The sequence below is a fragment of the Echinops telfairi genome, unplaced genomic scaffold, assembly GCF_000313985.2.
Source record: "Echinops telfairi isolate 266 unplaced genomic scaffold, ASM31398v2 ScPeMD7_7457;HRSCAF=8495, whole genome shotgun sequence".
Classification (NCBI taxonomy): domain Eukaryota; kingdom Metazoa; phylum Chordata; class Mammalia; order Afrosoricida; family Tenrecidae; genus Echinops; species Echinops telfairi.
Window position 1 is genome coordinate 21,743,044 of NW_022111357.1, and position 13,898 is coordinate 21,756,941.

At 50.0% G+C, this 13,898-nt stretch overlaps 1 protein-coding gene across 1 annotated transcript in view; it reads left to right on the plus strand.

Annotated features, from left to right (window-relative positions):
* TCEA3 (transcription elongation factor A3) overlaps positions 1-13,898 on the plus strand; it is a 35,772-nt gene that overhangs the window by 9,465 nt on the left and 12,409 nt on the right. The window contains exon 5 of the mRNA XM_045298857.1: positions 1,894-1,956. Coding sequence (XP_045154792.1) covers positions 1,894-1,956 — 63 coding nt within the window. The remainder of the gene's footprint in view (positions 1-1,893; positions 1,957-13,898) is intronic.

Sequence of the window (13,898 nt, forward strand, 5' to 3'; positions counted from 1 at the left end):
AAGGTCCAGCAGGTGGTGGTCTCTGAGCAGGGAAGCTGTGTCTTCTGTCTCCCTCCCACTGCAGGAATTCTGGCTCCCCACTCCAGCCAGCGCCTGTCCTTCCCCAGAGGTACTTAGGGAACCAACCCAGCAGAACATGGGCCTTGAGAAAGAGCAATGGCCAATGCTCCAGCATGTCCAGCTTGCCCTGCCCACTGGCACTGACAAAACTCCGTCAGGCACAGGGCCAGGGGAGCCAGCAAGAGGAAGCCCTTGGGACCCAATGACCTTGGAGAGTGACAGTCCAGGGGGATACAGGCTGGTCACAATGTCTGCACAGTGACCAGAACACCTGTTGGATTCCCGCTAGGAGGGCAGAGGTACCCAATCAACATGAGTCCGGGGCCGCTGCAGAAAGCGGCACATGCAGTGGCATGGAGATCACCGAGTAAGCGGGGTGAGGAGTGGGATTTGGAATGCATGCCTGCATAAAGTCAGTGAGGGGAACGTTTGCATGGTTGTTGCCAGGTGATGCCAAGGTAGCTCTGACTCATAGGAACTTTAAGTTCAACAGAACGAGGCACTGCCCGCCATCCACACGATTGTTATGTTTGAACCCATTGTGACACCCTATCTCCTTGAGGGTCGTCATTTTCACTGAACTGCTCCTTTACCAAACATGTCAAGTTCCTGTTCCAAGGACTCATCTTTCCTGATAACGTGTCGACAGTACATGAAGAGAAGAAGGCTCACCATCGTTGCTTCTAAGGAGCCTTCCGGCTATATTTCTTCCAAAGCAGATTTGTTTGTTCCAAACAATAATCTCTATTGTTTGCCAAAACCATCACTCAGATGCATCAATTTCTCTCCAGTCTTCCTGTGCTGCCATCTCCACATTTGCATGCCGCCAATGAGAAGATCATGGCTTGAGTCCGGTGCCACTCAGCCCTCAAAGTGCCACCTTTGCTCTTGAACACTTTCAAGAGGTCTCGGGCGGCAGAGTGCCTCTTGCATGAGCATCGATTGTGGATCCAAGTAAGATGAAACCCTTGGGCACTTCAGTGAATCATAAAAAGATCACGCCAAAAACCAAACAACCCACAGGTGCTGTTGAGTTGATTCTGACTTGGAGCCCCGGAGGACGAGAGCGCCTGTGTCTGAGGCTGTACTCTTGATGGAAGCAGACCGCCACACCTTGCCCTGGTGTGGCTGGTGTGCTCAGAGCACCAAACCATTTACCCATTGTTCTACCTGGGCTTCTTCTAGAGAGAATATAGGGGGGGACTTTTAAAAAAGTTTTTACTTTTATACCATCACCACAATGTCATCATGGTTAGCAAAATAATTTTTCTCTTCTCTTTTTCCTCCCAGATGTGGGTTTGTGTGACTTTATGGGCAGTACACATGCAATTTTGTGTCCTGGTTTTTCACTTGCCATTTTAATCCAACGCTTCCACCTCCAAGGCCCAAGTACTTTCCCACGCACTCACCCAAGGTGCTAACCTAAAAGGCTGGTCACCGAGTTTCTCTGCATCCAGATGACAGTTGACAACCCCAGGAACCCCGTTCTCTATAGAGCCCAGCTAGCCAGTACCTACCCAGCAGTGAGGAGGAGAGAAGCCTTCAGTGCTGGCTATTAATAATTAGTTATATCCATGTAACATGCTAGGCTGCATTAAGAGATTCCTTCCTTTCTCTTGTTTCATTGAGGTAGAGAGTTGGTGAGGGGAACCAGCCCAGTAGCACTGGGTTGGGGGATCCTTCACCCAGATAGCTGCAGTCTGGGCAGACTCCCTTACCCTTGGCCCAGCAGGCGTGGTCCCAGAATGCTTTCTCTCCATTCCCTCTGAAGAGTCAGTACTCATGCCAGCATGCAAGACAGTATCATTCCTAATCCCTAATCTCTCATTTCAGGAGAGACTCGACGGACTCCAAGTCTCCTGCCGCCTCCTCTCCAAAAAGACCATCGGTGGAAAGGTAAAGGACGCCATAGATTTCTCCCTCCCAAAGGCTTTTTCAGTATGTGCCCATTCTGCTTTCATCGAGGAAGCGCTCCATTCATGATGTTGCCTCCAAATTCTTGGACCCACATCTTAAGACCAGTGGGCCCTTGAGTTAGAAGGGTGGCTCCTTCTCGCAGGTAGCTGACCTAGGGGGAGAAGTGTGGCTTCATCATTGTCTGGAGAACTTTCTGAAGGTCGAGCAGAGTCCAGTGGGAACAGAGGTCAGGAGAGCTGGTGCCTGGAGCGAGAGCAGCTAAAGCAGTTGGTGGATTGGTTTGAGCTAAACTGGTCAGCAGGGGTCATATTGGTATAAAATTGTTAAATTACACAGCCATGAAATGGTTATTGAGGGCCAGCTATGTGCCACGGGCTGTTGTAGGTGCCAGGGACATGGCAGTGAATAAAAAAAACAAAACCCCCGCATCTGTGGGGCCAGCATTTGGGGCCGGGGGGTTGGGGGGTGGAGGTGGAGGGCGCCACCCAATAGGAGACACAGTCCATGCAAAAGCTTTCAGAAAGTTTGGGAAAATTTCATGATCTTTTTAAATTTTTTATTTATTAACATTTTATTAGGGGCTCATACAACTGTTATCCCAATCCATACACACATCAATTGTGTAAAGCACATTTGTACATCGTTTCTCAAAACATTTTCTCTCCACTTAAACCCCCCACATTAGGTCCTCATTTTTCCCCTCCCTCCCCGCTACCCCTCCCGCATGAGCCCTTGATAGTTTATAAATGGGTATTTTGTCATATCTTGCCCTGTCCGACGTCTCCCTTCACCCACTTTTCGGTTGTCTGTCCCCCAGGGAGGAGGTCACACACGGTTCCATGTAATTGGTTCCCTCTTTCCTACCCATTCTCCCTTTACCCTCCCTGTTTTGCCACTCACACCACTGGTCCTATAGGGCTCATCCGTCCTGGATTCCCTGAAATTTCATGATCTTTTCATCTCATTTTCCTGTGAACGTTTTGAAGCCCCCTCATATACTTGCCTTCAAGTTGACATGTTGATGACAATTCATAATGACCCTACAGGATAGAGTTACAGCTGCACCATGGGGTTCCCAAGGCTGTGAACTTTTTAAAAAAAGTTTTATTGGCACGTAATTCACATCACACCATTCAATAGTTCAGTCATATCAAGAAGAGTTGTACAATCATTACCACAATCAATTTTAGAACATTTCCCCATCCCCCCACCCATTGGTTAAATCACCTTTAAAATGAGTTGTGTAATCACCATCAGTTCTAGAGTGCTCCCTCCCCCTCCCACATACTCTGTTTGCTCCCCCAACCCCCTGACCCTCCCTATCTCCCACCCCCACCCCTACCCCCACCCCCCATAACCCTTTGCATCAGTTCTTATCTCTATGCCCCTACTCCTTCTGTGCTTTGCAAACTGGAAAACCCAACAGAAACAATTTTTTTAAAGTGGTAAGGATAAAATATTAATAGAAATAAAAATCCAAATAGTGAGTGAGAAAGAAAAACACCATTGTGAATATTAAGGCCAGGGAAGAAATTTTTGTCATGGAACAAGGAAGAAATACTTACACCTAGAACAATTTCAGGTTGGGTCAAGAGGAAGGTCAACTGACCAAGTATCAAGTTCGATCCAGTAAAATCACGATTCAGTGATCTCAACCTGGTAGTAAAACTGTTTGAGACCCTTGCCTGTGGCTAGTGGGGGTCTGCCAGTGGCTTAATCAGGCTAGATACTCTGCAGATGGGTTTGGGGCTCCCACCATCATTTATAGCCGCCTACAAATTGGGTGTTCACAATTTAGGCTCTGATACTTTTCCCTTTGTCATATTTGCATTTTGCCATTGTCATCTTTGGATCACACAAGCTGGGGTGCTTCTTCCGTGTGGGCTTAGTTGACTCCTCGCTTAGATGGCTGCTTGTTTGAATACAAGCCTTGAAGACCCCAGACACTATTCTGATTGATAGCCGGGCACCATCTGCTTTCTTCACCACACTTTGCTGTAGCACCCTTATCTTCAGTGATCCTTTCGTGAAGGTGAGTATTGAGCAGGGCCATGTGATCAGAACTACCTGTTCTTGGATTGGGGCTAGAGTTCAGTGGGGGCCCATAATCCATCTGCTTGTCCCTGGGATACGCATGGCTCAGGTTTATGTTGGTGGTCGTATCATGACAAATTCAAAACTCCATAAGACCAGCTACCACAATAATAGCAACAAGCCAAGGAGCAGAAAACAAGAGACAAACATACAAACGAACAAAAAACATGCATACTTAATGCAGAGAAACAAAAAAACCCATCAAAACAGAAAAGTAAGTCATTGTCAATCATCCCCCCCGGGCATAGGACGGTTGCACCCGTAACATCATCCATGTTTCCAATGACCCAGCACGCTGGACACTGACACTGGGAGGAATCTGTGCAAATGCAGCTCCACCAGGAGCCGCACCCCTGAGGGTTGCCCCCCACAGTCCCATCTCCCCTTCCATTGAGCTCCGTTTACCGTAAGCATGGGGGTTAGTGCTGGGGGAAACTTCCTGAATCAGTTCTTCCAAGTTCAACCCCTGCCCAACACATCAAAACCTGTCGTGTCACTGCAAGGTGGCGCCTCAAGGTACTAGCTATATGGAGATTCTCAGTCCCTTTCCATTGGACACCCACCAAACGGGGCGAGGGAGATTTCCACAGATCCAATGACCGCCACTTCCATAGGTCTCGCAGCCACTCTCTGCTTCCTCTGCTAACCAAGTAGCCCAGACCGCAGTCCAAGGGTTCAGGCACCTTTGAGGCATGGGTCAGGTCTAGGATAAGTCCTTCCAGTGTAGCCCCTGGGCTGTGCCATGCTGCCCCTCAGGTCAGGCTGTAGATCTTTATACATGCAGACTGCCACCGCTCTCTCTGGTAGGGCAGCTGGTGGGTTTGAACCTCTAACCTTTAGGTTATCAGCCAAGTGTTTAACCATTATGCCACCAAACCAAGACCCATTGTCATTGAGTTCCTTAATACAATAGTAGGTGAGGCAGTGACACAGTGGTTTAGGAGGTGGCAAATGCCAAGGAAGAGAAGAGAGCAGGGTGAGGAGGACTGGGGGAAGGCATCACAGCTCACTGGGCTAATCAGAGAAGACTTCATTGAGGAGGTGACCTTGAGTGACAACTTGGAAGAAGGGAGGGAGTTTGCTTGCTGGGAGGACCTGGAGGTAGGAACATGCTGGCAAACTTCAGAAACACCTAGGCTACTTGCCGGTAAAACTGTTGGGGGGGAAACCTCAAACTAAGCTTGAAATGACAGATAGAAAAAACAGCTGGGCAACCTGTGTGGCCGAGGAGATTAAGTGATGGGAGAGAGGAGAAGAGGAGGACCGAGGGGTCGTAGAGGCCAGACCCAGCAGCACCTGATCGACTGTTACTCCGGGTGAAATGGGGCGCGGCTGAAGACGCTGAGCACAGGACCTCTGTAACCACATTTCTCAAGATCCCTGTGACTGCGGGGCTGAGGGTGGGCTGTAGGTGGCAGGGGCGCAGCAAGGAGGAGACCAGCCAGGAGTCTGTTTGCATAGGTCAAACAAACTCTCCCGGCAGCCCTCTGGTCAGGGTGGTCTCAGTGGCCATGGGGAGATATTTTTGAAGGTAGAGCTCACAGGAGTCTGAGAGAAAAGAGGAGTCAGGGACGACTCCAAGATTTTTCCGTGAGTGTCTGCAAGGGTGGAGTTGCCATGAATTGGTTTGGGGCAGACTGTACATAAGTCAGCTCTGGGACAGAAGAAAGAGCGTTTAGGTTTGGATGTGCTGGGGGGCGCAGGACTGGGCACCGCTTCACGCTATTCTGCAGAGGGTCGCTGCAGAGAGTCAGAACCGACTGGGTGGCACCTAACAACAGCAACCTGTTGGATTCAAGTGCGTAGTCACCGAGGTGCAGAAGCCAAATACTGGCTTCCATGAGGCTGGAATTCCGGAAGCCTGTATGGACTCGATCAGTCATTACGGAATGGTGGGATCAAGGAGGGAGGGAGCTGTTGTCCAGGAGGGAGGTGAGAGGTGGAGCCGGAGAAACAAAGCCAGGAGAGAACTGGGCAGGCCCAGACGTGGAGTGGTGGTGAACTGAGGCCAGAGATTCAGCGGGGGAGTGCCCTATTGGATGCTGGGGTGGTCTGACTAAGGGTATTAGCCTCTAAGCAGCTGTAAACAGAAAATGACATGCGTACTTGCATCTGACCTCCCCCTGGCTCACACGGCTATTGTGATAACCACCTGGGTCCTCTTGTGGAGTTGGAGTGGGAGAGAGTCAGCAAGGGAGAGAGGGGCTCAGACATGGTCCTTTGACCTGGTCCACAGAGGCTAGAGTGAAGACAGAGAGGAAGGGCGGACCAGTCTGAAGAGTGGACAGTTGTGTGGATCCCGAGCCTCTGCGGCTGATGCGAGAGAAGGGGCAAGCAGCTCTGAAGGGCAGGGGTCAGTGGGGGGAGTCCTACCTCCAGACTCCCCTCCTGACGTTTCCTTCATGGGCCAGACTCCTCCTGGCTCCTTCCCATAGTGCACTCTTTCAGAAGTTCTGTTGAGCAGAATATGTTTGTCTCTCGGTCAGTTGTGCCGTTTCCTGCTCCGTCAGTACTGGGGCTGGGCAGCCAAAAGGGACAGTCTCCATCTTTTGAAGGTACTTTACCCAGTGCCCAGACCATTCATTCCCCGCTCTCTATCTCTTGGTTCTCACTCATTCTCACTCTCTCACTCATTCATTCAGCCACTCCGTATGCCGAGCCCTTTCTTGCATCCCCCCAGGGTCAAGGGCATGTGCACTTACTGGCTGGCTAATGGAGACCAAAGCAAACTACTATGGTGAGTGTGCCCTGCCTGAAGGGGGCAATCACTACCCAGCTGATGGTTGTTTAGAGAAATGCAGTTCCCATGTGCCAGGCCTAACAGTTTTTCTTTCTTTTATATGTACAGTGAACCCTCGTTTATCGCGGTTAATCGGTTCTAGACCCTACTGTGATAAATGAAATTCCGCGAAGTAGGATTCCTTATTTGTAAATCAAATATTTTCGTAGTTAGAGCATAGAGGACATGAAAAAACACCCTTTAGTCACCATTACACTCGTATTACCCAATTTATTAAACTAAAAAGGGAAAATACAGTAAAACATTTTGGACGTTACAATTATCATTTATTATTTATTATATTATTTATGGCATCTAGTTTACAGTATTACATATTTCACATACAGTATTATTATACATAGTTCTTACAAATACTGTAATCAATGGCGTGCAACCTCCACGATTTTCTTGCCATCTTTGATCATATCCAAAAGTTTTACCTTTTCCTGGATGGTGAGCATCTTCCTCTGGTGCTTATTTTTATTGTCAGAAGGCTTAGAAGAAGCAGCTCATTTAGGAGCCATCATAGGGCTTAGATAAAATTTCTTTAAAATCACAAACAATTACAGTACACTGTACAAAAGCAAAAATGCATCTGATACTTAGCTCCGATACGTAGTGATGCAGACAGAAGCGTGTACAGTATGAGCCAATCAGTGGCAGTAATGACAGAGCATGCGCTGTTACGCAAAAACCGCGATAGAGTGAAGCCGCGGAAGTCGAAGCGCGAAGTGGCGAGGGTTCACTGTATATATATATTTTTCATTTTATTGGGGACTCTTACACCTCTTGTCCCAATTCATACATTGCTTGCATCAGGTGAATTTGTACATATGTTGCCTTCATTCTTTTCTAGGCATTTACTTTCTATTGAGCCCTTGGTATCAGCTCCTCTCTGCCCCCCTCCCCACATAACCCCTTGATAATAATCATCGTACATTGTTATTATTTTCATCTCTCGCACCGACTGCTGTCTCCCTTCCCCTATGTTTTCTGTTGCTCGTCCCCCTGGAGAGGGGTGTATGGTTATGTGTCCATCATTGCGATCAGCTCCCCCTTTCTCCCCTCCTCTCCCCCTCGCCCCCCTACCCTTCTGGCATCACTATTCCCGCTCCTGTTCCTGGAATCTGTGTGTCGTGAGCTCCCATCTCTTATCTGTACCGGTACACGTGTTCTGGTCTAGTCTGAATTGAGAAGCAGCCCTGGGGTCATGGTAGTAGGGCGTGAGGAAGCCTCAAGGAACCAGAGGAATATAGTGTGTTTCACTGATGCTTTACTGCACCCTGGCGACTCATCCCTTCCTTGTGGGCCCTCTGTGGGGAGATTGTTCCATTGTCTACAAATGTACTTTGGATCTCTGCTCCAGCCCCCCTCGTTTTCAACAATATGTTTTTGTTTGTTTGTTATGTGTCTGCTGAAGGCCTGCCAGTTTTTTGTTTTTTTTGCCTGCCAGTTTTTTAAGGAGAGCCAGACACAAATTTTCATGTGAAACTCCCTGTTTCAGATATGGGCAACCTATACCTTTGTTTGTTTGTTTGTTTGTTTGTTTGTTTGTTTGTTTGTTTTTTCAACACAGTAGACCAACCAAAAGGTATTTGTAGCCTTCTAGTTTGGGACCTTTATAGCCAGGCGCTGCACCTGATACAAAGCCTCCTGGTCTCCGCCTTCAGGGAGCTCCCCGACCGGGAGGGCAGGCACCAGGATAAATGCTTATAGACAGCGGTGGATGGTGCGATGGCTTGTGCCCATCTGTTAACCTAGAGGTTGGTCATTCAAACCCACCCAGCAGCACATTGGAAGAAAGGCCTGGTGGTCTGCTTCCATAAAGATGACAGGCTCCTCGCCTCCCCACCCCCCAAAAAAAACAACCCACTTGGAGCAGTTCTCTGCCACAGACGGGTCGTCATGAGTTGGAGTCAACTATAGGGCAATGGCTTTCGTGCGGTTTGGGTGGAAATAGTTAACGCACTAAGGAAATAGTAGAAGGGTGTCTCAGAGACTTCACGGGCAAGCTCGTATTTGAGCTGAGACTAGAAAGATGATGGCAGTTTACCTGGAAGACCAGCTAGGAGAGGGCATTGCAGGCAGGTGGAAGGGCACAGGCACAGGTGTTGCAGTCTGAGTGAAAGGGTGCTCTGAGCACTAGAGCCAGAGAAGCAGGGTACAGACCAATAAGCATGCGTGTGACAGGGAAGGAGGCTGCGCTTTATCGGCCACGTTAGGACCAGGTGGGAACCCTGGTGGCATAGGGGTTATACATTGGGCTGCTAACCCCAAGGTCTGCAGTTTGAAGCCATGAGCTGCTCCGTGGGCCATCTACCCCAGAAAGAGTCCCGGTCTTGGAAACTCACAGGGGCAGTTCTGCCCTGTCCTACAGGGTCCTTATGGATGGGCAGTGACTCGATGGTAGTGGGTGGGGTTGGGTTAGGACTAGACTATCGGAATGTCTTGGCTACACCCTGCCCCGCCCCCTCCCACAATCCTCTGCTACAACCCTGCCACAGTTAGAAGCAGTCCCTGGACTAAGAACGAGGTCCGTTCCTAGCCCTGTCTCTCAGTCTAGTTTGTGTGTGATTTGGAACAGTTAGGTATGATTTGCATCTCATGTCAGCCTAACGTTTGTCCTAATTCACCACCATCAAGTCAATTCCGGCTCATAGCAACCCTGTGGGACAGAATAGGACTCTGCCCCTGGGAGCATGGAGCAGAAAGCCTCCTCTTTCTCCGGGGGAGACTGTGGGTTTGAACCACTGACCTTATGATCAGCAGCTCAATTTGTAGCCCACTATACCACCAGTATTCTTAATGTTGATCTTCGTATATAGACTTTGGGTACCTTTCAATAAAAAAAGACATTAAAAAACACATCTGGATACACAAAAACATCTTTAGTAGAATAAAACAGCAATGATAATATTTTGGTTGCACATCACAAAGTAGTGGCCCTTTCTTACAGACCATTGTATGTCCCTCAAGATTGTAATATAATATGTTTTAGCGGGTTTAGGAGCCCTGGGGGTGCTATTTGGGTAAGAATTGGACTGCTCGCCACAAGGTAGGGAGTTCGAACTGGCCGGCCGCTCCTCTGGAGAAGGATGAGGCTATATGGTCCCTGGTGATTGGATGAGACGCAGTGACTGGGATTCCCTCGAGGTGGCGCCCAAGAGCAGCGAGCCAGGCCCGCAGTTGCCTCTGCTCAGACCTGGATGGGGAGGAGTTTCTCTTCACAGGCTGACAATTCCAGGGAGCAGAAGGACACTGTTGATAAATCCAGCCTGCCACCCCCCCCCCTTCTGGTTATACCCACCCGCCCTGCAATTTATTTGATGCAGTTTCCAATTGTGTATATTGAAAGCAACAAGGGTTTGGCTGCTTGAAATAGCCATCTAGACACAGATGCCAGCCAGCCAGCCGCCAGCGCCTAGACAAGCTGGGGGCAAGGGGGAGGCGCTGGGCCTGGAAGGGTCCTGCCAGGAAAGCGGGGAGAAAGGACTCCAGGCTGCCTGGCCTTGTTCAAGTAACCACAACCAGACGCTCCCTTGGGTCAAGTCCGACTTCTCGCAAGCCCTTGAGAGAGGGTGGAAGTGCCCCTGGGAGTTCCCGAGCTGTATCTCTGTACCAGAGTAGAAAGCTGCTTCTGTCCTCTCGGGGCCGCTGCTGAGTTTGAACTGCTGACCTTGGATTGAGCAGCCCGATGCATAACCCCTGCACCAACAGGACTCTCTTTTCAGGGAAGGGGCCTCTGAAAAGCCCTCTGCCTCCGGGACACAGAGTGTGCTGTGTTGAAAACAGTGCAGAAAGCAGGCAGATCCAGGCTGGCACTCAGCTGTCTGCTGTTTGGATGACATTTCAGCTTCCCGAACCTCAGTTTACTGCTCCGTAAAACAATACATAGGACCCTCTCTCCAGGTCACCTTGGGGAGCAAACGAGGTGATGAAGCTCTCCTCAACATGCACCCACTCTCTGCCAGCCCATCGATTCAGATTCCTAGTGACCCTGGAGGGCAGAGTAGAACGGACTGCCTCGTCTTCCCCCCATTTCACCCACCAACGCTTCCCCTACTGCGCCACCAGGGCTGCAGCCTAAGGTCCACACTGAGGAATCAAACTCACACACTGTGGTCATCTGTGCAATGGCCTAAACCATTGCTCCTGAAATTCTATTAGCGGCTTTGATTTTCTAAAAAACCCATCACGTTATCCCACGAAGCCCGGCTGGTGAGGCAGTTCCATGCTTAGCTGCTAACAGAACGCTCCGTGGCTTACACCCTCCAGCTGCTCCACGGGAGACAGATGAAGCGGTCTGCTGCTGGCGAAATGCCAGCCTGGGAAACCCACGGGGCAGTTCTACTCTGTCCTCGAGGGCCGCTGTCAGCTGGACTAGATTCTACGACAATGAGTTTTCGGATGCCCCAGGGTGCCTTGGTGGTAGAACAGTTAAAACTTTGGCTGCTAACTGAAAAGTTGACCTTCAAACCCACCCAGTGTTTGCTCAGGAGAACCTGGTCATCTATAATCACACAAAAACCATAGAAGCCAGTTCTACTTTGTCACATGGGGTGGCTCTGAGTTGAAAAATGGGCTTGATCACACCAAACAATAGCAACATTTCCCTGTTTTCTCCACGGAAAGAAGCACAGAGAGATTAAGGGACTCATTCAAAGCCACACAGCTTCAAAGTGATGTCGCATTGGGTCTACGTTTGACTCTAGGATCGGTGCTCTTAGTTAACATACCACCTCAGTGCAGGTAGGGAGCCCCCTTGGTTGAGCAGTGAGGCTTGTGGGCTGCTAGTCACAAAGTCAGTGGTTCAAAGTCACGGTATGTCCATGAGGAAAGATGAGGCTGTCTGCTCCCATAAAGATTTACAGTCTCTGAAAAGGCTAGGGGACCTACTCCTTGGGGTAACATTAAACCGATTGCGTAGAATTAATAGCGACCAATAGTACCCCTGTAGGACAGTAGAAACTCTCATGGCTGAAATCTTTAGATCTTGAGATCTTTAGAGTTGTAACTCTTTACAGGAGTTGAAAGTCTCACCGTTTTCCCTCAGAGCACCAAGGAGGAGGAAGAAGTAAAATCTGGAAAGGAAGTTTCCGAGTGGCGGGAGATCAGGTCAGAGTGGGGGCAGTGGGCAGAGGCTGGCTGGGGGCTGCTGGAAGCCTCAGTGAAGAGACGACGACTTGATGCGGAGACTAAGGGAAAGGCATTAGGAAGGAGCACTAAGAGGAGCGGCAAGACTAGCTGTGACTTTTCATCAGGTCCCTCTGTGGCCAATGGATTGTAGGGGAGTGTGAGAGGACTCCAGGAGACCAGCTCTGGGGCTGGTGTGACGGGGCCGGTGAAAGGCAGGATGGAATGAGAGAGGCTTGCTTTGGTTGCAAGAAGCCCCTTGGTCTGTAGATTTCTCCTCTCTACCCCACACTCTTGCCCCCCTGCCCACATCTGGATCTGGGGGAGACGGAGCGTGAGTCTCACTCTCCTACCCACAGGCCTTGCGATCATCCAACCCGGTTTCAGTTGGCATCTCATCTCTTGACCCAGCATCCTCTGCACCGGTCCTGAAAGTGCAGCAGCAGTTGGTGTCTGCAGTTGGGTCTGTGTCGTGCCTCAACGTCTATAAAGCCAAAAGCCAAGTGGGTGCCTCACCCTCAGCCTGTGTGTCGTCGTTGTGTGTTAGTTGTTGTTAAGTCGATTCCAACTCCCGGCGGGCCACCCTGGTGTGCAGATCGAACCCTGGTGTGCAGATCGAACCCTGGTGTGCAGATCGAACCCTGGTGTGCAGATCGAACTGTTCTGTAGGGCTTTCAAGGCTGTGACTGGCGGGTGCGTGTTCATTAGTACACATTAGTTTACCTTCTCATTTTCTGTCCTGCATGTAAACGTAGGGCATAAAAGATAAGGCATGCTTATCAAAAGTGCAAACACTCTCTACAGCACGTAGAAAGTCAGACGACCTTCTCATTCTGGTCCCCAAACGTCATCTCTGTGTACGTTCTAGGGCACGGTCAGGTAGTCTTTTCCCTGTGTTTCTTCAGAAGCACATGTTAACGAAGTTGAGATCACGCTTTGTGTTAATGAACTTGCTTTTGTCACTTGACAAGCTGGCCTTTTCCCAGTGCACTCATGTTCTTCCACATCATTTTGAGGAACTGCCTGCTGTTCATCAGAGATGTGCTGTGGAGGTCAGGGTTCTTTCATGGTGTGCGACGTTTAGCCACAGCTCTGCTTTCTGCTTCTATTTTCAAGGCTGTCCGTCTTTGACTTCCACCTTTGTAGGTTGTTTGTAAGGGGTCCTGGCGGCACCATCTGTAAACCACTCGGTTGCTAAGCAAGAGGTGGCGAGTCACACCCACCAGCCACTCCAAGGGAGAAAGATGGGTCAGTCTGCCTCTGGCAAGACTGGCAGCCTTGGAAACCCAGTGGGGCAGCGCTGCTCCGTCCTAGAGAGTCACAGAGAGTTGGAATCGCCTGACAGCAGCAGGCTTATGGTGACCCATGTAGGAGAGTAGAATTGCCTCACAGGATTTTCTGGGCTGTCATTCTTTATGGGTCCAAATCTCTAGGTCTTTTTCCCTCGGGGTCACTGGTGGGTTTGAACTGCTAACCTTCAGGTTAGCAGCCCAAAGCTTAGCCATTACACCCTTAGCCCTCCTTGGCACCCTCCTAGGCCGCTGTAAGTGCTTCGTGGAGGGAGGCAGGACCAAGTGGACAAACAGACTCCAGCTGCTCTTGTCCACCTTGTTCTCTCAGCAGTTCCGTGCTTGTCCCAAGTCTGGACGGTGAGCAGGCGCAGCTGCATACAGAGACCTGTCAGTGCCTGGGTTCGTCCTCCAGGTGTTTCTGTCTGTCTGTCTGCTCGCTGGGCAGCTGCTTGGGGACAGGAAGACAGAGAGGCTGTCTGAGGCACCAGCTCAGTCTTTTTTTCTGTAGGTTTAATCTGTCGTCTTGTTGAGCGTATGCACAACATCAGTTCCACAGCTGCTCCCTGGGCACCTTTTAATGACACCGCTCCTGTCCTTCCTCATCAGTGTTGCTCCCCCCCCCC